At 43.6% G+C, this 26,844-nt stretch overlaps 1 protein-coding gene across 1 annotated transcript in view; it reads left to right on the forward strand.

The window, feature by feature from the left end:
• The first annotated feature begins 8,172 nt into the window (after positions 1–8,172).
• LOC126991823 (uncharacterized) overlaps positions 8,173–26,844 on the forward strand; it is a 74,574-nt gene continuing 55,902 nt past the window's right edge. The window contains exon 1 of the mRNA XM_050850491.1: positions 8,173–9,075. Within this exon, the coding sequence (XP_050706448.1) occupies positions 8,333–9,075 (743 nt within the window). The 5' untranslated portion in view covers positions 8,173–8,332. The remainder of the gene's footprint in view (positions 9,076–26,844) is intronic.

The raw sequence follows: 26,844 nt of genomic DNA on the forward strand, positions 1-26,844 counted from the left end.
TATTAGCTCATTACGAGTGATTTAATGACTGCAGACCAGATATGAACACTTCTGTGTTGACTATCAGCTTACTTCTGAAACTTCAAAGTAACGATCATTGCTATTTTTAAAAGAGTTAATGGTTTACGCATTTACTACTTCTACAGGAAGCTTTTTCATTGGCGGATGACTCGGTTTGAAAACCAGAAAAAATATTGCCAGTGGAGCTGCTATAAATTTTGAAGTGCTCGACGTAACTGAAATTCTCCATGCACTTGTGGACGTGTACCGAATCACTTCATAAGAGTCTCTTTTTCAGCGTAAGGAAGTTGAGTGCCTTTAGTCGTTCTTCATATGGTTGAACCCTTTAGTATGGTATCATCTTCGTAGCGTGTCTCTGTACTTTGTTCAGAAATTCATTGTCTTTCTCTAATTTATGAACCAGAATTGCACTGCATATTCAAGGTGAAGTTTTGCAATCAAATTAAATGTATAAAACATTACTCCCAACGCCTTTCACTTTAACTCCCCGTTATGAACCCGAGGAGAGGGAGGAGGAAAGATGGAAAAGGCGGAGGATAGAAGAAAAAAGAAGAACAATAAAACAGGAGGATGGGGATGATGATAATATCATTAATATTGGTATTAATTTATATGAAAATAATAATGATAATAATAATCTAATGATGATAATAATAATGATAATAATAATAATAATAATAATAATAATAATAATTATGATAGTAATAATTATCATTCTAATAATAATAATAATAATAATAATAATAATAATAATAATAATAATAATAATAATAATTATGATAGTAATAATTATCATTCTAATAATAATAATAGTAATAATAATAATAATAATAATAATAATAATAATAATAATAATAATAATAATAATAAATATAATATTAATAATGAAAATTATATTCAGGCTTTGCATGCCCACTGATGGAGAAAGGCTTTTCCCAACACCTTCGGTATATCGCTATCTTTTCTACTGCACTACATTTTTTTTCCAGCAAATGCTCTAATTTCGTCTCTTCGACTGGTTCTTTGATTGCCCGAATTTTATCTCCTTGTTTGTCATTGCCATATATTACCCCAGCATATCAGACACCTCTAACCTAAGCGTTGGAGGAAGTGGTCACGTCAGTACTCAGATCTGTTCCAGAGGAAGAGAAGGTGGCCACCAACAGTCTCTAGGTACAATCGGATCGCAAGGAGTACTAATAGTACTGAAATATTCAATATCTTACATTATATTTCCACTGCACAGAAATTTGTTGCCTACTGGGAAAAAAAAAGTTCATCAACTATAGTCAGACACAAATATGGACCGTTTGGGCGGGGTCTGAGCCTCTCCACAGCGCTGCCGCATCACTCCCTTTCCCCCCAAATACGTCACTTTCTTGTATGCCGGGTAACTACTATAGTGTATAGTGCTACGACTGTATCGCATTTTAGAATAAGAACAATGAATTATATAAAATCATTAATATGTGACATTGTTACTTTCTTATACTTAGTCTGCGACCAAGAACACCATGTCACTTCCTTCATCACTTCCACGCGCGATGGCATCTACTTCAATGACTGTCTTTACTCTAAGGGCCATATTTTTAAACATTTCTGCGCCCAAGAACACGTAATTTACTAGTCTTTCGTGGGAGTTTAGGGCATTTCCAGGGGTACTTTTATGACCCTGGTGGTAGTCTGAGCCTTCTTCTGTACCGTGAACCTAAAAGAACACTCATTTAACAATACCACCCTAAAGGCTAGGTTTAGCAACGCTCTTGTTAAGGGACTCACCGAACGGGCCCCGCACAATCGGACTTCATAGTTGAGTCTGATTACAGTGTCTCTATAACATTGGGGTATATCACAGATCATACTGTCGAATCCAGACCTCTGCTCGGCAGGAGACACTATAGTTGGTTCCACGAGAGCTGGGGGAGATTTTCCTTCAGGGGTGGGTGGACTCGCAGGCTTGGCATCGTTGCTTGAGTGACGGTCTCCGCGTTGTTTACTAGATCTAAGCTGCGGCAATATCGTTTGTCATGACATAGCCTACTATCTCTCGCTCTCTCCTGCCTCTTAAAATCAACACTATTGGTATATAAATGTAGTTTTTCTTATAATCGCTTTTCATTTTGTAGTGGTAAATAGTATTAAAAATAAAGTCTAGCTTTAAAAGTCGCTTCAGCCGCTGGGCATTGTCCGTTTACGTGCAGCTCCGACTTAGTTTTGTTATGAATGTCGTTTCATATGTATTTATAATAGTTCAAAAGACATATTTATCAATAACGATATTATTTCATTAGTTTTTTTTTTTTTTCGTTGCAATCTGTTACATAAGAACATAAGAACATAAGAACGCAGGAGTCTACAAGAGGCCGGTAGGCCTGTACGAGGCAGCTCCTTTGACTCTAAGCTCCCGTGTATCTAACCCCACCTAATATCGCTGTCTATGAATTTATCTAGTCTATTTTGAATGTGACAATTGTACTGACACTCACCACATGACTGCTAAGCCTATTCCACTCATCCACCACCCTGTTAGTAAACCAATTTTTGCCTATGTCCCTGTTGAATCTGAATTTATCCAGTTTAAACCCGTTACTTCGTGTCCTACCCGGTTCTCTTACCAACAAAACCTTATGAATGTCTCCTTTATTAAAGCCCTTCATCCATTTATAAACCTCGATTATGTCTCCACGTACCTTTCGCCTTTCTAGAGAATGTAACTTTAACTGTTTGAGTCTTTCCTCGTATGGCAAGTTTCTCAACCCCTGAATCATCTTAGTCATCCTCCTCTGCACCGATTCTAACATTTTGATATCCATTCTATAGTAAGGTGACCAGAACTGAACCGCATAGTCAAGATGAGGTCTAACTAATGCTAAATATAGTTTGAGGAAGACTTCGGGGCTTCTGTTTACGCTCCTTGAAATAAATCCCAGTACCCTATTAGCTCGATTTCTGGCTTGAATGCATTGTGCCCTTGGACGGAGATCAGAGCTCACTAAGACCCCTAAATCCCTCTCGCACCCAGACCTGCTTATGAGAGTGTCATTTAAGCAATAGTTATGTGAGGGGTTGTTCCTACCTACACTCAGAATACTGCACTTCCCTACATTGAACTCCATCTGCCATTTATCCGCCCAGTCATACAATCTGTTGAGTTCACCTTGGAGAATACTAGCGTCCCGATCCGACTCAATTACTCTACCAATCTTGGTATCATCTGCAAATTTACTAACATCACTACTAATTCCTGTATCTAAGTCATTGATATAAATAATAAACAAAAGTGGACCTAATACCGAACCTTGTGGAACCCCACTCGTAACACATCCCCAGTCAGATCTTTTACCATTGATTTGCACTCTGCTTCCTATTGCTAAGCCACGCCTTGACCCAGTTCAAAACTTTACCCTCTACTCCGTGAGCCTGTAATTTAAGCAACAGTCGTTGGTGAGGAACTTTGTCAAACGCTTTACTAAACTCAAGATAGATTACATCATAATTTTCATCTCTGTCAACCGCCTCAAATACTTTATTGTAGAAGGACAAGAGATTGGTGAGGCATGACCTACCTTTTGTGAACCCATACTGCGAGTCGTGAATTAAGCAATGTTTCTCTAAATGCTTCCGAATGTTCCTGGCTATTATGGACTCCAGCATCTTGCCTATAACCGATGTTAAGCTAATTGGGCGATAGTTTGAACCAACTGACGTGTCCCCCTTTTTAAAAATCGGCGTCACATTAGCTACTTTCCATAGGCTCGGCACATAGCCAGTATTTCCCGACATCTTAAATATGTCGGTAAGTGGGTCACTGAGTACATCACCTAATTCCTTTAATACCCTTCCTTTGTGGAAATATCCCGTCAGGACCTGGCGACTTGTTCATCTTAAGCTTATCTATCTCATCCTGAACTACTTGCCTGGTAATGATTATATCCCTCAATTTGTCGCCATCCCCGCCCTCGTACACCTGAACTCTTCGATCCTCCTGTGTGAATACTGAAAGGGAGTAGTCGTTCAGCAATGTGCTCATATTTTCGTAATTTTCTACTAGCTCCCCTGTGTTTGTTTTCAGCGGTCCAATTTTCTCCCGTGTTTTTGCTCTATACATCTGAAAGAAGCCCTTAGGATTACTTTTCGCCTCATTTGCTACTTTGATCTCATAGTTCCTTTTTGCTATCCTGGTGTTTTTCTTAGCTAATCTAGATAGTTCGACGTACCGGCCCCTGAGATGTGTTTCACCATTCTTTATTTTCTGATAAATTCCCTTCTTTAACCCAATCTCGTGTTTTAGTCCACGAGTCATCCATTTAGGATCATTGTTTTCTTTTCTAAGTGTTCGCTGTGGTATATGCTGTCCTTGCCCCTCTACTATTACTCTAACTAAATTATTGTAAGACATTTCTACCTGGTTCTCCTGGCTCTCCAATCCGCAGTTCTGGCCCTCATGAATCCCTAAATTATCCCAGTTTACCCCTTCAAGATGTCTTCGAAGCCCCTCGTAATTTGCTCTTCTGAAATCTGGCACTAACACTGGGTTTGGTTCGCGGGTTACCGCCCAGTCTAGGCTAAAACGAACCGTTCTGTGGTCACTATTTCCTAACTCTCCGCCCACCTCCAACTCACGTAGCAAGTTCCCATTATTGGTTAGGACTAAGTCTAATATGTTATCTCCTCTGGTAGGCTCAGTAACTACCTGCTTAAGGAAATTATCTTGTATAACTTCAAGAAAGTCTTCGGCTTCCAGGTCACCCACTAGGTCTTCCCAGTCTATATTCCTATAATTAAAATCCCCCATTATGCAGACATTTCTACTCATACTCGCCCTGCCAATCTCCTGTAGTAATATACTCGTGTCCTGCCTGTTAAGGTTGGGTGGCCTGTACATAACTCCTAGAGTTAATTTTTCTTTCCCTTTGTAAACGTCCACCCAAACTGATTCTGAATCCATGTTAGTTTTGACTGAATTGTTAACTAAAAATTTAAGTGAGTCTTTAACATATAGCGCAACTCCACCTCCTTTCCTGCCCCTTCTGTCTTTGTGAAACATCTGATAACCCGTTATTTCAAATTCTGATCTAAAATTTCTATTAGCAGTGTCTATCCAAGTCTCAGTGATCGCTACTATGTCAAAATTTTCTGAACAAGCTTCACCCCTTAGTAAGTCTATCTTGTTTCTGAGGCTCCTGCTGTTAGTATAGAAGATTCTTAGCCCGTCCTCTGTTACTCCCCTAGAATTACTTCTAAGGTGCCTGGTTATATTATGAGCTAGATGTCCCCTCCCATTACTCCTCCCATTGCTCCCATTACTCCTCCTCCCCTCGCCTATACTAAAAAATCCCTCAGGGTACCAAGTGCTCGCTCAAGGGAGTCTGAGAGAGCCTCAACACCCTTGAACGTCAAGTGTATCCCGTCACGGGCGTAGGGGGCGTCGTTGCCACCTTACAACTCAAAAAAGGGTTTAGGTAGGAATACAAAGTCAAATTTATGCGCGTTAGAACAAGTTAAGAATTGACCAATGAGCGCGCAGCACCATCACCCAAGCAATGATGCCAAGTCCGCGAGTCCATCCTTGAAGGCTTCGGTCCGACAGGTCTGGTGGAACCGACTATAATGAAGGAATATGACATTCATAGATTAACTTTGAAACGAAGATCACGCGGATGATCGCTATTTCCTTAGGTGCAGTTACTGCAAAACCATGCACACGTAACGTGTCCATGATAAGGTTCTAGAAAACGAGGCACTGATAATTATGCTTTCAGTTGCCATAGCATTCAACTTAGTAGTACACCTTTGACACCAACTAGAAAATTCAAACAAATCAGGTTCAGTGGAATGGTAAGCTTCCCACAAAAAAAAACGCAAGAAAAATAGGGATACAGCTGTTGGGAGAAAAAAATGGGGAGAGGAAGAAAGAAATTTAACAGCTAGGAAAGAAGAAAGGGACAAGGAAGCAGAGAAGAAGGATAAAACCATAAACCAAAATGAAAACAAGGACGCAGAGGAGATGAAAGAGAAAGAAGAAAACATGAGAAAAAGAAAGGAAGATTAGAACACATCAAATACGTAGGTAAGAAGATGAAGCTCGAGGTAAGAGGATTGGAAGATGATATAAAAAGTCAAATGACAAGAAATAAGAAAGGCAAAAGTTGAAATGAAAAGGCGTTAAGACCAGATACGACACAGCATAACGAAATACAAAGATAATGGAGAGAGAGAGAGAGAGAGAGAGAGAGAGAGAGAGAGAGTGCAAGAAGTGAAATAGAGATAGTAAGAGAACGCAAAATTGTATCAGATTTAATTACATTTTACATGGGACTTATCATTTCGAAAAAGAAAAAAAGAGGAAAATGTAAGATCACCGTGCGTGCGCGACCTTCATTAGGACCTGCTATCATCGCGGCTCGACCTCAACTAGAAGCTGACAATTTTCATTCATCGCCGTGTAGCGTAAAACTAACCACATGCTGCCCTGAAGACCACCTATCATCTCATACTCTAGATTATCTCTAAGAAAGACAATCAAAGATGAGCTCTGGGTGAGAACCTGAGCCAAACAAGATGGTGCCGCTATAATCACATGCCTGTGCCATAAAGGTCTGGGGCCGACAGCCACGCTCCACCAAGGAAGCCCTCTGGTTCCATAAGAGGAACGTAAAAAAAAAAAACATGCTATCGGCACTAGTACGGGGAAGTTTTGTGAACCAGCGGTTAAGAGGGACATCATGATGGAGCTTTATAACCCTTCAAAACAACACCATCAAAAAAGTAACATGGAAAAGCAAGTGCAGAGCGCACGAACTGTCATTTGCCGACACAAAGAAAAATAGGAAAAAGAATATAAAGGATAAGAAAATGTTACTTTAGATGATTACTTACGGTTTAAAATTTATTGTAAGAGTTAATGAACCTTTTCATTTTTTTGACAAGTTAATAAAGCATTAGGCACTCACAAAGGATCATTCCGAGAACAGGGAGGGCCTTGACCATCCCCTCGCCTTTCCTATGTCTTGAAAATTGAATTCTTCATCCACCGCCTACTCGTTGACTTCCATTTTGCGCTTCCCTGTATGTTACATTTTTTTATCCATTTCTTTGTCTTTTGTTTGCTTATATTTTACTTGTCTCCCTTCCCTTCCCTTTAAGGTTCTACTCGTAGTTCCATCATTTTCTTTCGTTTTTTTCTCCTTTTACTCGCAATTCGCCTCTATTACTTTTTCCATTTCACTTTCCGATAGAAAAATACTTTCTTATATCTTCATTTCTTCTCTCCTTCATTTTCCACTTCTCCATCGCCGACTTCCATCACACTCTTACTTTATTTTTCCTTCCAACCTCTCCAAATAAAAATTGAAACTAATAATCTATTATTGTTTCATTAGTTCATAGAAGCTGTTATCCTGTAAAGCTTATTGGGGGGGAAAAGATACAAGAAAAAGTATATAGAGATAAAAGACTAACAAGAGGCCAAAGGAAAGCATAATTTTGATAGAGAGGGGATAGAAGGGAGAGAGTTTAAAACAAAGAAAAACATTGAGAGAAAAAGGACCAACCAAATACATAATAAGAAATGCAAACCAAATACATAATAGGAAGGGACATGTATCAATGAAGGGGAACGGAAAGGATTTGACTAAATAAAATAGTGAGAGAGAGGAAAGACGACAAAAAAATCAAAGGACATAACCATAGACTTCACAACTAGTTGACGGGAAATCTCTTCAGTCTTGGCGCGCTGGCTTCGCGTAAGGGGCCGATTGTTATGGCGACTTTCACTGCGACAACTCAAACACACTTTGCGTTCTTACTCCGAATTTAAGTGGAAACAGGACGAAATCTTCAAGTTTTAGTGCATACAAGCAGGCAGGAGTGTCTCTAGAGTGATTTGGTCGAGGATTCAAGGTAACTTATATAAAATAGCACCATGCGTGCACTTTGAAAACGTTGTGTAAAAAATGGCAAATTTGCGTAACTTTAGGTTGAAATCTTTACGTAAAATGAATGATAACTGTAGGATAGTGAAGTCCACAGTTTTACGTATTAGGAAACAAGAAATGTACGTTTAGTTAGTGCCTACATGGCAACTCAGCTCAGTTCCCGCGTCGCCTAACTCGCCTTAGGCACGCAGTCAGCTGGCACTTCCCTCTGTAAAGGATTATCGCTGTCCTGCCTCTGTTTACTCTCCAAGTAAAGGACCTACAGCTATTCATCGTCTCTGTACCCTTCCCCACAACTGCAAGGATCCAGAGGACGATACAAGAAGACACAGAAGGCAGTGGATCGAGTGGAAGTGACGGAGGAGACACAAGATATGAGGACGCCGCGACCCCGTGGAGTAAACTGTGGAGGAGCCGTACTACGCCATCAGTGCAGTGACTCAGTGTTGTGTGCAGTGCAGTGGTGTGTTCAGTGCAGTGTGGTAGTGAGGGGGCTGTTCACTACGTCCTACGGGGTCGAGTATGTGTGCATGGGGAAGGCCAACTCTGACCCGACTGAGCACTCTTTCGGCAAGCGCCGCACCATGTGCGGCGCCAACTACTGGACGAGCGTGCAGAACTTCATGGTGAGCAACAGGTTGGCCCAGCGCCTGCATTTGCTGAAGCTCGCCGGGTTCTTCCCCGGGGACGTGCAGGCCGACCTGGACCGGGCCAAGGCAGAGGAGAAGGAGGACGACGAGGTGATCTTGGCCCAGCTTGCCAGGGAGCTGGCCGACGACCAGCCGGACCCGCCGACGGACGAGTTGCTCCTCGCCGCGGTCGGCAACTACGCCGGCTACCTGGCCAGGAAGGTCCAGGCCAACTCCTCTGTGGCCGAGTGCTGCATGCAGGAGCTTGCCCAGCAGGAGGAGATGAAGATTACCGTGGAGCTCGAGAGGGGCGACCCGCCCTCTGTGATGTTCGACGCCCTGGTCGAGCTGGTCGACAGGGGAGAGCTGGAGACGGGCCGGGCGGTCCTGAAGCGGCCATCTCTCCCAATGGCCCACATGGCGTCCTTCGGGATGTCGCTGTGGGACTCCCTGATGTGCAGGGAGGACAAGAAGGAGCGCAGGTTGAGGTTCCTCCCTTGCCATGCGCCACAGGGACGGGTTCAGGCACCTCCTGGAGTTCCTGGCGGCCTCAGACCCGACCTTGCAGGGGTACAGGTGCCAGGGAGGGCACAACCTGGCCAACACCATCTTGCCGCACATCAGCAGGTCCCTCTTCAACTGTTTCGGTGCTAATTTCTCCAAGGACGTGACCTCAGAAGCGAGGAAGAACAAGGCCTTGAAGCAGCCGACCGGCAGGAAGAGGAGCAGTATCGAGGAGGGCAGGAAGGAGACGGCGAGGAACAGGGACGTGTACAAGTCCAGGAAACTGACCGGGGCCCACAAGTCATAGGCCAAAAACTAAAGTGATTTTTCAGGGACTAGGGCCAGATAGCCGTCATGACTTGCTGCGGCAATATTTTCATATGAATTCAACCAAAATAAGTTGTGATTGTATATAGAAAAATGAATATTTTGCTTTTGTTGAGTAAAATTAAGATGTTTCTGCATGCTTTCCTCAAGTATTAAGTTTCTAATGTGAAAATTAAGTGATTTATTAGATGTTAAAAACTTACGTAAAAAATTGCACTAAATAAAAAAAAAATAAGTAGCTATTTCGGGCAAAAACTTATAAGATATGCTAAATATTGCTATTGATTCTGAAAATATAAGTGATTATCTCTGCATTTGGTGATGTTTGTGCATCTAGCGTAAAATCTGAGGATTTTATAGCCTTTTTAAGTTTTGTTATACTTATATAAAAAACAATTAATCGGGATTTTATTAGGGAACGACTTTGAATTTTTTGATACCGCTGCTCATGGAGACTCATATATGCCTAAGGGAGGTGCCTGTTTTAGTTTCAGGTCGCTAGCTGCTTTGGTTTTGAAAATATTTAAATTTTAAATTTTTGAAAATCGGCCCCCTGCGAATCGGCCCCGCGCCCCGTTTCCCGTCAAGAGATTGTGAAGTCTATGACATAACTAAGAATGAGGAAAATGGAAGAAAACCAGTGTCTAATGGTGACCGTGTATACTCTATTGGTACCCCTGGGGGTGCTGGGCTTATAAGCCCAACGCTCAGTCTTCCCTTGTAGGGCTCCGTGGTGGGTGGGGGCGAAGGGGAGCGAATCTCCCAATATGAATATTTATGTCATCCAGTACTCACGACAGGTCTGGTCGGGGCACGAGAGCTTCCCTGCTCGGAACACACCCACCCCCTTCTCCTGGGGACCGCCAGAGTTGTGCAGACGAGACAAGAGCTTGTCGAGCCAGGTTCGGTGGAAATCTCCGGCGGGCTCTCCGTGTGGGTGCCTAGAATGTCCAGATCTTCTCGGATGATCAGCAACTACCCTATCTATCAGCTGAGTTCAGGAGGCTAAGGGTGGACATAGTGGGGCTCTTTGAGGCAGAGACCTGGACCAGGCGTGCGCTCAGGAGTATGCAGTTACAGTCTGAAGTTGGTTTGAAGTGCTTGGTACTTTGGAGGCCCCTGGAGAGTTGTGGGATACCTGTGAACGTGAAATTTTCAGAGTCGCTGATGAGTGCATTGAAGAGCGCCCGAAATCTAGGAGTGGCGTTGCCTCGAGGGAGACACTGGAGAATACAGAGGAGAATCGTGCTGCCAGACTGGCTGGGGACGCGGAGCGATACAGGACTCTGTCAGGAAGGACTATAACTGTAAGATGTGGATGGGTACCCGACTCGAAGGGCCGAGTACTTTGGTCAGTTGTACACGGCAGAGACCTCAAACGGACAACTCTCCGCTGACGGCTGCTTATTCACCCATAGATGAAACGGAAGTGAGAGTGACTGTGAGGAAGCTGAAGGGTAGAAAGGCAGCTAGGATCTGTAATATAATATCGCAGAGATGTTGAAAGGTGGAGCTGAATCCGTTGGTTGCATGCGATGCTGTCTGCCGTGTGGCAGTCCGGTGTCATTCTTCTTGACCGGATAAGGGGGCTAGTTGTCCCTATCTGGAAAGGGAAAGGACTGCAACAATTACCGTGGTATTACACTGCTCAGTGTACCGAGCAAGGTGCTCGCGTATCTGCTGCTGATGCGAATTCGATCTCATCTGCTAAAGTTTCAGAGACCTGAGCAATCCGGGTTCATGCCCGCGGCAAGTCAACAATTGACCAGATCCTAGGACTTCGTGTCCTTGTGGAACGCCGACGTGAGTTTCGACAGGGGCTGCTCGCAGTCCATTTTGATCTCAAGCAGGCTTTTGACTTGGACACTTGGTGCATCGTGAGGCACTCTCTGATACTCTACGGATCCGTGGGATTCCTGCAAGAATCACTGACCTGATGACTGACCTTTACTCTGGAACTGAGAGTGCTATGACGTGAGGGGAAGGCGTTTCCGGCTTCTTCCTTATTAATTCAGTAGTGAGGCAGGGGTGCGTTCTTGTTTCATATTTTTTCAACACTTGCATGGACTGGGTTTTAGGTATTAGGTATTAGTTGCTGATCAAAGTCGTTGCAGAGCACCTGTTGGAAACATCAGGGTCACTTGTATTTGCTGACGATGCTCTACCCCTCGCGGAATCGCTGGAGGTCCTGGTGATGGCTCTCGAAGTGCTGCATGAGAAGGTTAAGCCTCTGGGACTGAAGGCCTCCCGGGCCAAAACAAAGGTCCAGTCGTTTAGAGGCTTGCTGGATGACAGTTCAGTCTGTCCATGCAAGTGGTGATGATGTCGATGTCACCAAAAAGCTTCATATACCTTGGTAGCATAGTGCATAGCAATAGTGGGTTTCACTAGGAAGTCACTCGACGGATCGGGCTGGCCCACGGTGTTATGGACTCGCTCATTACGAGTATATGGCGTTATCGATATCCGTGGTGACGGAGAAAGATTCGAAACTTTAAGTTACTAGTGATCCCTGCCTCACTGCATGGCTGTGAGACATTTACACTGAATAGCGACTCGGAGGGGCGTGTCGATGTCTTTGGTACCAAGTGCCTTCGCAGGATCATGAGGTATCACTGGGATGACTTTGTGTCGAACCAGCGACTACTCATGAAAGTGAATCGAGGCCTGTTACCAGTTTAGTCCGTGAACGCCAACTCCGGCTGCATGGGCACGTGTCAGGCATCCCGTACGTCGATCCTGTTCACAGGGTTCTTTTTGTACGAGACAACCCTGAGTGGAAGAGATCAATGTCCACGTCAATTGCCCACGTAACTCATGACTGGGGCAAGTCAGCCGATCCTCCCGGGAGGAACTTGGAATGGACTGTTCAGCTGCACGGGAGCTTGCTCGGGAGAGCTGCCGGGAGTATGGCCGGCAAGTGAGTGAAGCAACGCGCCTTCGGGCATATGCTCCCCATTAGTTAGTAATAAAGTAGCCATAAGATAATAAATGAATAAATGAAAGAATAAATGAAAGATCAAAATACTTTTGACAAAACCACAAATATAAGCCAAATAAATACAAAAGAAAACCCTTTGAAACGAGAGAGAAATACAGGAATGATGGGAAATGTATAAGAAGAAATATAATGAAACTGAGAGAGGGTTTTAGAAAAACTGGAATAGGAAAGAACATTCACTAAGAGGGGAATAAAATCATTGTAATGAGGCAGAAATATACGAGAAAGGACTGAGAGAAAGAAATATGTAGGGGCGAGAAAAATAAAGGAAAAGAAAAATATCAGTATTGAGGAAAAGAAGAAAAAAAGAATGATACGAGAAGAAAATAAGATGGATGGAAGGGAAATAAATAAAAACGAATAAAAAGAAATGGATGGAAGGTGTAAAAAAGAAACAAGAAGATAAAAAAAAACGGAAACAAAGCAACGAATCTAAGGGAATGGGAGGAAATGTAAGGGAGGATGAAAGAAAAGAAACAAGAAGAAATGGAAGGAAAGGGAACATGTGCAGGAAAAAACGAGGGAGCAAAAACGACCACCGTAATCCAGATAGAGAAGGGAAGAATAATGGTCGCATACACGCAGTAAAGGCCTTTACGGCTACAGGAATGGCGCCGCGGAGGACAGAGATGTGATACGAATAAGGAATAGTGTCTTCCCTTCCATATTTATAGCCTCTCCTTCCTTTCTCCTTCACTTCCCTCACCTCTCCTCTGCTCGCACCACCCACACATCTTTCTCCTACGCATATTTTATCCACTTCAATAGGCCTATACACTTTTCTTCACTACTTATCACACTATTTACTTCATGCTCTTGCTTCACCAATTTGCAATCTCCGATGCCTTAGAAACAATACGTCTGCCCTCTCTCCATCTTCTCTCTTTTTTGCTCATATATTTTCTCACCTCTTTTTTTTTTTTAAACATCATTTACACCATTTTTCTCCTCACATCCACACCACCTAATCTCTCTCCCCTCCATTGCCTCTCCCAGTTACATTTATTTTTTTACTGTGGGGTCATCCAAGAGGCCTCTCAAGAGAGCCGACCGGCGCGACTGGCAGCAATTAAATAAATAAATAAATAAACAAATAAATATATATATATATATATATATATATATATATATATATATATATATATATATATATATATATATATATATATATATATATACACACACACACACACACACACACACACACACTAACCAGAAATTAATCTTGGCGCCCTGCATATCCCGACGCTCTAACGCTAAGGTTATTATTTCGGCTGATCACCCTTATAGGTTTTCAGTATGGTAAAGTAATCCCCATCTGGCAACGCCCGTTGCTTGTGTCGATTCAAATTTGATAGTCGGTTAGTAACGAACTCCCAGTGCTTCAAGTAAGTAGTAGCCCTTGCTACCCTCCCTTGCTGTCGCTGATATTGCTTTATTGTTTCTTGCTTCTAATTCAGCAGTTCTTAATTAACCTGGGGGTCGTGATCTCCTGGGAACGAAGTAAGTTTTTTGAGGAATCTTGGATTTTATTCGTATGGTGTAAGGTTTCCTGTATGTTATACCGTATCTACAACTTCTGTAATAAATTGTAAGTGGAAAGAGTTTTACAATATGTAATAACTTGCTAACAAGCTAATGAAGTGGTCAAGAGAAATACTTTATAATTTTACTGTGTACTCTAGCTAATAATTTTACTGTGTACACTAGCTTATAATTTTGCGTTTTGTTAAACCAGGCTATTATTTTGCATTTAGGAATACTATTCTATTATTTTCCATTCATTAAATACTAGGCTATTATTTAGCAGTTAGAAATAATATGCTATTATTATAAATTCATGAATAATAGGCTATTATTTTGCAGGCGGGCAGGGTAGCGGCGTGTGGCAGGACAGTGTGAGTGCGAGGTTTTTCACACCCTCCCGCTCCCTCGCTACCATCTCGCTTTCCGAAGCAGCGTCGCTGCCATACACACGATGTATAAAGTCGCTCGCATATACGCCCGCATACACCGCGACCCCTTGCGTTTGACGAGGGTATGCGAGTGCTTACTGCGACGGTCTCTCGCTTTACCGTGCAAATAATATAATCGTGCGATTTGGCCAATATCGCAGATTTTCTGCGAACTTTTTTAACATTTCAAAATGTTCGCGCGACGGGCCGGCACCTGGAAGTCGCGCGAACTTTATCGCGCGACTATTGCGACTAATCGCAGGGACGTCGCAACGATGTCGAGCGTATATGGCGATTTCGGAAATTTTTAAAATCGCCAACCGTCGCAGAGCGAAATCGCGGATGTGTGATCCCAGCATTTGCCTCCATTTCAGCTCACAAAAACATGGCAAGGAAGGGTCATTCCCCTATTCGCACACGAGGGCGGCAGGCGAGGGGACGTCGAGGTAAATCGTGTGTGAATGCGCGCGACTGTACGCAGAGGAACCCAAAAAACCCTTGCGACCGTTCGCGATGAACGCAGTGCCTGGCGATTATTGCGCGACCGCCCCTCGTGTAGCCGCTGGACGACGCACCCATGGTCGAGAAAACGTCGAGGGCACGTCGCTGTACGACCCCTCATAGGCAAATGGGAGGGCCCCTCAACCTAGCCGTATAGTGCCCACCTGTCCCGCAAGGAAGTCAGTCACGCGCCCTGAATAGCCTGTACAAGTTCATCAACAAGAAAACCCTATGGGATCCACAACTCGTCAAAGATATAATCGGATGTGAGTGCGAGCGTACTGACTGGCAGTGTTGCCACTAAGAAGTAGTACCAGTCTGCACCAGTAAAGATTACCAAATGAGAACAAAACGTACCAGATTATGTAATAATAAAAATATATACTGGTCTACATACCTATAGAAATGTAAATCTATCCCCTCAAGGGTTGCTGGTGTTGAACACTAACGAAGTGCATGACAGGACATCAATGTAACGACTTACGACACTATTCGTATTATTTCCACAATGTATAGAACATAAATACCATATCTATTTAGTACCAGATCTAGTGGAAGTCGTATTTCTACACCCAAAATTACCAAATTTGGTAAGTTCGTAACAAAAACGGAAACACGGCTGACTGATGGGTCGCGCGCCCACGGATTTTAAACCCTCCAGCTCGCTCGCTGCCACCTCGCTTTCCGAGGCACCGTCGCTGCCATACCCATGATGTACAAAGTCGCTCTCATATAAGCGAGCATACACCGCGACCCTTTGCGTTTGACTAGGGTATGCGAGCGCATATTGCGATGGTCTCTTGCCTAGCCGTGCGAATAATCATGCGATTTTGGCCAATATCGCAGACTTCTGCGGACTTTTTGAACATTCCAAAATGTTCGCGCGACGGACCGGCACCCGCGAGTAGCGCGAACTTTATCGCGCGACTACTGCTACTAATCGCGGGGACGTCGCTACAATGACGAGCGTATATGTCGATTTCGGAAATTTTCAAAATCGCCAACCGTCGCAGAGCGAAATCGCGGATGTGTGACGCCAGCATCATGCTGGGCTCCCACTTTGGCAATTTCGGGCTGCGATGCTCTGCGATGGGTGAAACTTCCCGAATCGAGCGAGATGAGCATGAAGTGGAGCGACCCTGAGCGACAACCACTACATAACGACCCACAACGACATAGCGAGGGAGGGTCGCACGCCTACGCTCGCCGACACCGCAGACGAAGGCGACTGACAAGGGGGCGTCGAGCGGGTGGCGCACGACTGTTTGACGATTACGAGAGACAATGCGCGTTCATGGGATTAAAATCGTACGACTATCGCACCACATACACGATGGCTGCTCGCCATGAACGATGGCCTGACGACCAGAGATCGACCGTCGATCGTTGAACGAACGACACCACAACGACGTCGAGGGAGCGTCGTTGGGACGACGCAGGTAGGAGTGCCAGCATATAAAATGAGGCCATCCCACCTGCCCTGCACTTACTGTAAGTCTACAGCCTCCAGAGCGTCGCAACCACCACGAGTTTTCTGTAATACATTACACCCACACTCATCAGGAGGGATCCAGAACCAGTGAGATACATCATGGACTTTGAATACACACATACAGTCACTATATACACCCTTGTGAAGAGGATGAGGAAGCATGGTAAGAAGCGGCCGAAGGAACGCAGTGTGTGGATTCGGTCATACCTGAGAAGGCATAGCACCCATGGACACTATGACAACCTCATGAGGGAGTTGGGACAAGAAGACCCAAAGCTGTTTAGGAACTTCCTCCGGGTGGACAAGGAAATGTTCAAGGAGATCGTGGAGTGGGTGCAGCCAGCCACATATCCAAAAAGAGAAGACCTTTATGAGGGACCCCCTGGACGTTGGCCTGCGCGTTGCAATTACCCTGAGGTACCTGGCTACTGGCAACAGCTACAAGAACTTGGGCTACGGTTTCCGTGTTGCACCCAACACCATCTGAACACCATGTGAAGAAGGGTGTCCAATGGGCGTCTGTGAAGAAGGGTGTCCAATGGGCATCTGTGAAGAAGGGTGGCCAATGGGCGTCTGTGAAGAAGGGCGTACAATGGGCGTCTGTGAGCTGGAGTACACGTCGTGGTAGTCGAGCGAACAATGGCGAGTACCCCCTTGCCGCGCTCAAATTTACATCGTTCGGTATGCTACGTCCCGGCAGCATCGCTGCCAAGCCCACGACGCTCAGCGTCGCTCGGTCAAGGGCGATTATCACGATTTCCATCGCTTGACATCGCACCACAATCCTTGTACTACCCACGAGCCGCAGCGCTGTCGTGCGATATAGGACATCGCGCAAAGTTCCCCGATTCCTTTGAACCTGCCAAAGCAATCGCAGGTGTTCTGCGATGTCTTTCTCCACGGTGATGTTGTGCGATGCCGTCTAGCGATGTAGGTGATTGATCGAGCAGACAGTGCGAGTATGCCGATTCCAACATTTTTTATGGCGATTTGGGAAATTTAGCCCATCGCAGAGCACCGCAGCCCGAAATCGCCAAAGAGGGAGCCCAGCATTATTCTAGAAACAACTCTTAACAAAAAGGGCTCTATAGTCTGTTCGGAGCATGAAGGCGGTTCAAGGTGTGGCAGATTCCAGAATTCCCATGAGTGCAGCTCTGCCAGTTCGACCGCCAATTATCAGCTTAGCACTCTCTCCCGGCCTACCCACCCACAACCCACCTGTTTATCTCTCTCTCTCTCTCTCCCTCTCTCTCCCTCTCGACCCGGGGGAGGGACCTAGGGGGACAACCGACCACCACCACCACTACCAACACCGCAACGTGGCAACATGGGAAAAAATCTCTGCCACATGTCATAGAATTTATACAAATCCTTGTTATAATCCTAAACATCGACACTCATTGTACTATGTAGCTTCCTTTACTATTTACAGAATATATAAAATATCGCTTTCAAATAGCACATGGATGGGAAATAAGAGAGAGACGCATGTACGAAGGCTGATTTGGCAGCAAGGGTAGAGGTAAACGACGATACCAGCTCCACCCTGAACCGCCTTCTTGCTCTGAACAGACTTTAGTAAGCCAGGTCTCAAAAGAGTTTGACCGTCAAGGCCAGGTGAGGGCAACCTCCGGCCATATCCGGCCCACGAATGCCTAGCGTCCGGCTCGCCACCCTGCTAGGCATTAACATTGCAATCGGGCCCGCGAAACCCAACAACAAAAATCCTGCTAAACAGCATATGCTGACAAAGGCTGTTTGGCAACCATTTATTCCTCGCCTCACTTCGCAAGATTTGCCAGGTCGGTCCTTTTGAAGACAATCTGTCCTTTTGAGATCTGGTTGTCCTTTTTAAATTAAGCAAAAAGTGGAGGCTGTAACTTTCTTAACATAGGGCCATGCTGTCTCTTGTGTGCGACATGAAGCTGGAGCGCCACTTTCCTCCATCAGAAGAATATTCCTCACGCCCTTCAATTTGACCCGCAATGGCTGCTCTGGACGCCTTCATTGCAAAGCTACAAGGCAAAGACATTCTCGTGACAGACATGCTCGCACACAGCATCGCGCTCAGTTATCTGAAGTTATGTTTGCGTATTTTCCTTGCCTTTCTGCTTGTACCCCTGGCGACGTAAACCAGGAGACTTGTGATAATGTTGTCGCTTCCCTGCTCGAGAAATTCGCATTTCATTTCGCAGGAGTCAGGCCGCCGGCTCCGGACTTCAAGCTGTTCACCACACCCTTTCACTTCCCTGCGGAGGATCCCCCTGCCCTACTACAGATGGAGTTAGTGGAACTACTGTGCAACGGTGAAATCAGGGCGAAGTTTCGTACCTCTTCTCCACTGTCCATTGTCCATGACCTTGATATCCCTTCTAGTGATTTCCCAAAATACATTGTGCATGTTTAACGCATCGAAGCCATGTGTAGAAGCAACTGCTGTTGCAAACTGCTCATTTCCAAAATTATTATTATTATTATTATTATTATTATTATTATTATTATTATTATTATTATTATTATTACTGTTATTATTTTTATTTTTATCATTATTATTATTATTATTATTATTATTACTATTATTATTTTTATTATTACAATTATTATTAGTATTATTATTACTATTAGTAGTAGTAGTAGTAGTATTACTAGTAGTAGTAGTAGTAGTAATAGTAGTAGTAACAGTAGACCGGGGCCGGTTGTCACACGGGTTGGTTGTCACAAGTGTTGTATTTTCGGTCAATAGAGGGCATCAGCAGTGTAACCACTGTTGCCATTTATATGCAGTCTGCCACATGTCCTGAGCTCCATCAGTAGTCCGTGATTCTGTATGCCTAATTCGTGGTGATATTAAATAATAATAATACATTGATATCCTACTATAACAAGTGCTTTCTGTGAATTTTCGCAAGTTTTTCTACTTTTTGCCCTGGTAAGTTAATTTCTGACATGCCACTATATTTGTCACTATAAGTAACTGCCTATAGACAAAGAAGCTGTAACTACTGTGTTGAATAGATATACATTGTTGCTTCAAAATAGCATATAATTGATTTTTGCTTAACAGCATGTTTGATCTGTTTACATCAATAACTGTACAAAACTCTGTTGGGGCTGGTTGACACAGAGCATGTGGGGTTGTCACATGTGACAATCAACCCCAATAACAGAATAGCATCATACTATTCATGATATGAAATGTAATCTTAGATTTCGCCCATTTTGGTATGTTTGGAAAAGTGTATGGGTTCGTTTTAGTTATCTCCTGGCATTTTATCATAAAAAAAACATGTTCAGCGTAGCCTATTCTAAATACCAATATGAATTTTTCTTTTCATTTTCAACAAGGATGTGTTAGGTAAGGATGTAGGTCTATGGGTTAGGCTAATGTACAAAATGCTAGCACTAGACCTAGCTTAACTTGGTAATAGCTTGGCTACCTGAATGAGCTTCTATCTGCCCATCCAGGTAGCCATCAGTTGTTCCTTAGAGGGTGTAGTTCACAACTTAGTAGGATGTGTCATACTACGGTGTTTGCCCCCTACTAAGAAGAATGAGGCATTCTAGGATACGTTGGGTAGGGATCCCTGATATCTTTGATCTTGACTTAGCCCAATGAACGAGTAGCTATAGTTTTTTTTTTTGTGTGTGTAAAAAGAAAAGAAATAAATTTAATTGGACATGTTTCACTGGGTATTTAGAACATGCTAAACACGATGGTATACTTTATTTTGTGATGAAATAAGTAGAAATAACTAAAACACTTTTCCAAACTTTATTACTCTTATTTTTGTCATTTCAGGTAGGCTACTTGTGGCAGTGATGGTTCGTAACTTTAAGAGGAAGAGTGACAGAGGGCAAGTGTCCCCTGATGTAATGCTTGAGGCTGTCCGCCAAGTGAAGTTGCAGCACAAATCAATCAGATCTACAGCAAGAGATTTTGATATAAACTACAGAACACTGTCTCGATACTGTGAAAAAATTAGTCATGAAGAAATTACCGGAAACAACCCTGTACCTCAAACCTCTGTTGGCTACATAAGAAATAGGTTAATATTCACTGCAGAAATGGAAAATCTCTTGGTGGATTATATCTTGAAGGCATCTGCGATATACCAAGGTTTGTCACCAAAAGAAATTCGCAAGTTGGCTTTTCAGCTGGGTAAAGCAAATGCTTTATCAATGCCATTGAAGTGGTCTGAAACACAGCAAGCTGGAGCAGACTGGTTTACTGGTTCTCTAAAGCGTCATCCCACACTGTCGATCAGAACCCCAGCAATGTGAGTTTATTTTTTGACAAACTTTTTGATGTACTTAGTCGTTATAATCTGCAAGCCAAAGATATATGGAACATGGATAAAACTGGTGTCACTACAGTTCAGAAGCCTGAGAGGGTAATGGCACGCCGGGGTTACAAGCAAGTAGGATTTCTAACTTCAGGAGAAAGAGGAACACTTGTCACCATTGCCTGTGCTGTCTCAGCTACAGGAAATAGTGTCCCTCCTTTTTTTATTTTTCCAAGGCTCTACTTCAAAGATTATTTCCTGAACGATGCACCTCCAGGCAGTAAAGGTGCAGCCAATCCTTCGGGATGGATGAAAGAAGAAAGCTTCTGCATATTTTTGAAGCATTTTGTTGAAAATGTCAGATGCTCAAAGGAGCATCCATGCCTTCTGATATTAGATAATCATGACTCACACCTTTCCATTGATGGTCTGGATTATGCAAAAGATAATGGATTAATAATGTTGTCCTTTCCACCTCACACCTCTCACCGTCTACAACCTCTTGACAAATCAGTGTTTGGGCCATTCAAAAAATTTGTCAACAATTCTTGTGATGCCTGGATGGTTAATCACCCAGGCCAGACAATGACTATTTACGATATCCCTGGAATCATCAAGACAGCATATTATCTTGCTGCAACACCAAACAATATCACAGCTGGATTTAGATCAACTGGTATCAGTCCTTTCAATCGAGACATATTCAGTGATGCAGACTTTGCTCCAGGTTATACGACTGATCGTCCGATGATCAATAATGCCACTGTTGCAGATCCTAGTATTGCAGGCAACAATGAGGTTGATGATCAACCTAAAACTGATAGAGAGCCTCAGCCTGTGACTGATAAAGACCAACAGTCTGACAGGGATGTTGAACACCAGCCTGTGACAGATAAAGAGGCCGAGCCAGGATCTAGTAATATAATCCCTAATAGGTCTACAACAAAAGAGCCAGGAACAAGCACATCAAATGAAGACAATAATGAAACAACTTCAGAAACTCAAAGTCTAGGTTTGACAACTCCTGAGAACATCAGACCATTCTGCAAAGCAGGACCAAGACAGAAAGAAAGTACAGGAAACAGTCGTAAGCGTCAAACAGCTGTCCTGACTGATACTCCTGTCAATGAGTCTTTGAAAGACATGAAGATGGCTTCTAAAGCAAGGAACAACACAGGCAAGAAACTCTTTCAGAAGAAATCAAAGAAAGGAACAAGGAGAAATAGTAGAGGCAAGGGAAAGTCTCAAGCAAGCACACCTGAATCCTCAGAAGATGAAGAATGGCTCTGTCTTGTTTGTATGGAGCCTCATTCCAACAGCAGGCCTGGGGAAAAGTGGGTGCAGTGCCCCAGCTGCAAACTGTGGCCACATGATGACTGCACTCCAGGAGGATCCTACTATATTTGCCAAAATCGTGATTCGGAATCAGAATGAACCACAATAATTTATTGTTTTTCTGTTATTAGAAGTTTCTTTTCGGAATACATAAATTCCTTGTTACTGTTTTCATAGTTAAATCAATGAAAGGCAATGGTTCAGTGTTTATAAAGATGGTTAAAGTGAATAATGCAATTCCTTTAGTTATCAATTTTACATGAAACAATCTGGTTTAATTTTTATGTCATGCTACTGTAAATCAGGGAACAATAAAATTCCTACAGTAATTAGAGCTCACATTTCTTTCAAATCCATTCACACTTTGGCAAAGCAATTCAACCACCATTGTTCTGCTTTCACAACCTATCTTCAACTATCAAAGGTTCTGCAAGTTTGAAAAGGCAATAAAAATAAGGAAAAGTGGGTAAAATCACAATATTTCTAAAGAAAAAGACTTTCCTGCTCTAAATAATTATTTATCTGGCATCACAGTGGATTTTAATGCCATTATAAAAACATTTTTTCGATGTTTTGTGACTTTGTGACAACCAACCCCATATACTGTGACAGCCATCCCCATGATGGGGATGGCTGTCACATTATAAAAAATATTTTGTTTTGAAAAATACTCCAAAAAGGTACAAAAGCTGAGGATCACAAATACACCAGTGGATAGCTTAAAGGCCAAATTTATATTTGATCACCGTAACACTTGCCATTATGTTGAATCTTAGACAAAAATAAATAAAATGTGAAAATTGTGACAACCAGCCCCGGTCTCCCCTACAGTTAACATTTTGGGAACCCTCCATGACTAGTGCACGATAGCTATAATGTGAGAGGGATATTCGCTCTCGCGATAGAGCCTAGAGAAAAACGGCAAATATCCCAACTTCTAGACTATAACGAGTCTAGGCTGCACTAGAAAAAAAAAATAATAACGTGTGAAACAGTCGAGAGAAGCAATCGAGCAGGGTGCTGGCAGCGCCACCTGGACACAGGCAGAGAGATGCCGCAAGCTCCATTCTTTCAAGCCGCCTCACTCCGTCAAGACGCTCTCCTCAGCTCTGCTGCCACAGTAAACTGTGTGACCACTTTTGTTTGGCCTTGTTTCCCTGTGCCTTGCTTAAGTTCCTCGTCCCTTGGAGCGGCGGTTTTCTGACCCCCTTCCCGCACCCGCGCTCTGTCTCCCCGTGCCACCGCTGGGCGAGTAGAGCGGTCGTGTGTGTGACAAGTGATTAGCGCCCATATTGCTCGCTTGACCTGCGTCCATTTGGTTCGCTTCCGTCCCTGGAGGTGCGGATCTCTATCCCCTACCGGACCGGAGTTCACTCTCCGTGTTACGGACGAGAAGAGCGGCCGTGTTTGTGACGAATGACCTGCGTCCATATGGTTCGCTTGACCTGCGTCCATTTGGTTCGCTTGTGTCCCTGGAGGTGCGGATCTCTATCTCCTCCCGGACCGGCGTTCTCTCTCTCCTTGTTACGGACGAGAGGAGCTGCCGTGTTGGTGATGAATGATCTGCGTCCATTTGGTTTGCTTGACTTGCGTCCATTTGGTTCGCTTGACTTGCGTCCATTTGGTTTGCTTGACTTGCGTCCATTTGGTTCGCTTTCGTCCTTGGAGGCGAGGATCTCTATCCCCTCCCGGACCGGCGTTCTCTCTCCGTGTTACGGACGAGAAGAGCGGCCGTGTTTGTGACGAATGACCTTCGTCCATATGGTTCGCTTGACCTGCGTCCATTTGGTTTGCTTTCGTCTCCGGAGGCACGGGTGCACGACCCCCTCACGGACCGGCGTCCTCCCACCCATGTCACTGGCGGGGGGAGCAGCTGCTTTCGTGACGAATGACTTAAGAACATAAGAACGCAGGAGTCTGCAAGAGGCCGGTAGGCCTGTACGAGGCAGCTCCTTTGACCCTAAGCTCCCGTGTATCTAACCCCACCTAATATCGCTGTCCATGAATTTATCTAGTCTATTTTTGAATGTGACAATTGTATTGGCACTCACCACATGACTGTTAAGCCTATTCCACTCATCCACCACCCTGTTAGTAAACCAATTTTTGCCTATGTCCCTGTTGAATCTGAATTTATCCAGTTTAAACCCGTTACTTCGTGTCCTACCCGGTTCTCTTACCAACAAAACCTTATGAATGTCTCTCTTATTAAAGCCCTTCATCCATTTATAAACCTCGATCATGTCTCCACGCACCCTTCGCCTTTCTAGAGAATGCAAGTTTAACTGTTTGAGTCTTTCCTCGTATGGCAAGTTTCTCAACCCCTGAATCATCTTAGTCATCCTCCTCTGCATCGATTCTAACATTTTGATATCCATTCTATAGTAGGGTGACCAGAACTGAACCGCATAGTCAAGATGAGGTCTAACTAATGCTAAATATAGTTTGAGGAAGACTTCGGGGCTTCTGTTGCTTACGCTCCTTGAAATAAATCCCAGTACCCTATTAGCTCGATTTCTAGCTTGAATGCATTGTGCCCTTGGACGGAGATCAGAGCTCACTAAGACCCTAAATCCCTCTCGCACCCAGACCTACTTATGAGAGTGTCATTTAAGCAATAGTTATGTGAGGGGTTGTTCCTACCTACACTCAGAATACTGCACTTCCCTACATTGAACTCCATCTGCCATTTATCCGCCCAGTCATATAATCTGTTGAGTTCACCTTGAGAATACTAGCGTCCTGATCCGACTCAATTACTCTACCGATCTTGGTATCATCTGCAAATTTACTAACATCACTACTAATTCCTGTGTCTAAGTCATTGATATAAATAATAAACAAAAGTGGACCTAATACCGAACCTTGTGGGACCCCACTCGTAACACATCCCCAGTCAGATCTTTTACCATTGATTTGCACTCTTTGCTTCCTATTGCTAAGCCACGCCTTGACCCAGTTCAAAACTTTACCCTCTACTCCGTGAGCCTGTAATTTAAGCAACAGTCGTTGGTGAGGAACTTTGTCAAACGCTTTACTAAAATCAAGATAGATTACATCATAATTTTCATCTCTGTCAACCGCCTCAAATACTTTATTGTAGAAGGACAAGAGATTGGTGAGGCATGACCTACCTTTTGTGAACCCATGCTGCGAGTCGTGAATTAAGCTATGTTTCTCTAAATGCTCCCGAATGTTCCTGGCTATTATGGACTCCAGCATCTTCCCTATAACCGATGTTAAGCTAATTGGGCGATAGTTTGAAGCAACTGACCTGTCCCCCTTTTTAAAAATCGGCGTCACATTAGCTACTTTCCATAGGCTCGGCACATAGCCAGTATTTACCGACATCTTAAAGATGTCGGTTAGTGGGTCACTGATTATATCACCTAACTCCTTTAATACCCTCGGAAATATCCCGTCAGGACCTGGCGACTTGTTCTTCTTCAGCTTATCTATCTCATCCTGAACTACTTGCCTGGTAATGATTATATCCCTCAATTTATCGCCATCCCTCGCCCTCGTACACCTGAACTCTTTCCGGTATAGTCGTTCGATCCTCCTGTGTGAATACTGAAAGGAAGTAGTCGTTCAACAATGTGCTCATATTTTCGTAATTTTCTACTAGCTCCCCTGTGTTTGTTTTCAGCGGTCCAATTTTCTCCCGTGTTTTTGTTCTATACATCTGAAAGAAGCCCTTAGGATTACTTTTCGCCTCATTTGCTACTTTGATCTCATAGTTCTTTTTTGCTATCCTGGTGTTTTTCTTAACTAATCTAGATAGTTCGACGTACCGGCCCCTGAGATGTGTTTCCCCATTCTTTATTTTCTGATAAATTCCCTTCTTTAATCCAATCTCGTGTTTTAGTCCACGAGTCATCCACTTAGGATCATTGTTTTCTTTTCTAAGTGTTCGCTGTGGTATATGCTGTTCTTGCCCCTCTACTATTACTCTAACTAAATTATTGTAAGACATTTCTACCTGGTTCTCCTGGCTCTCCAATCCGCAGTTCTGGCCCTCATGAATCCCTAAATTATCCCAGTTTACCCCTTCAAGATGTCTTCGAAGCCCCCGTAGTTTGCTCTTCTAAAATCTGGCACTAACACTGGGTTTGGTTCGCGGGTTACCGCCCAGTCTAAGCTAAAACGAACCGTTCTGTGATCACTATTTCCTAACTCTCCGCCCACCTCCAACTCACGTAGCAAGTTCCCATTATTGGTTAGGACTAAGTCTAATATGTTATCTCCTCTGGTAGGCTCAGTAACTACCTGCTTAAGGAAATTATCATGTATAACTTCAAGAAAGTCCTCGGCTTCCAGGTCACCCACTAGATCTTCCCAGTCTATATTCCTATAATTAAAGTCCCCCATTACGCAGACATTTCTACTCATACTCGCCCTGCCAATCTCCTGTAGTAATATACTCGTGTTCTGCCTGTTAAGGTTGGGTGGCCTGTATATAACTCCTAGAGTTAGTTTTTCTTTCCCTTCGTAAACGTCCACCCAAACTGATTCTGAATCTATCTTAGTTTTGACTGAGTTGTTAACTAAACATTTAAGTGAGTCTTTAACATATAGCGCAACTCCACCTCCCTTTCTGCCCCTTCTGTCTTTGTGAAACATCTGATAACCCGTTATTTCAAATTCTGATCTAAAATTTCTATTAGCAGTGTCTATCCATGTCTCAGTGATCGCTATTATGTCAAAATTTTCTGAACAAGCTTCACCCCTTAGTAAGTCTATCTTGTTTCTGAGGCTCCTGCTGTTAGTATAGAAGATTCTTAGCCCGTCCTCTGTTACTCCTCTAGAATTACTTCTAAGCTGCCTGGTTATATTATGAGCTAGATGTCCCCTCCCAT

Source organism: Eriocheir sinensis, unplaced genomic scaffold (assembly GCF_024679095.1).
Source record: "Eriocheir sinensis breed Jianghai 21 unplaced genomic scaffold, ASM2467909v1 Scaffold348, whole genome shotgun sequence".
NCBI lineage: Eukaryota > Metazoa > Arthropoda > Malacostraca > Decapoda > Varunidae > Eriocheir > Eriocheir sinensis.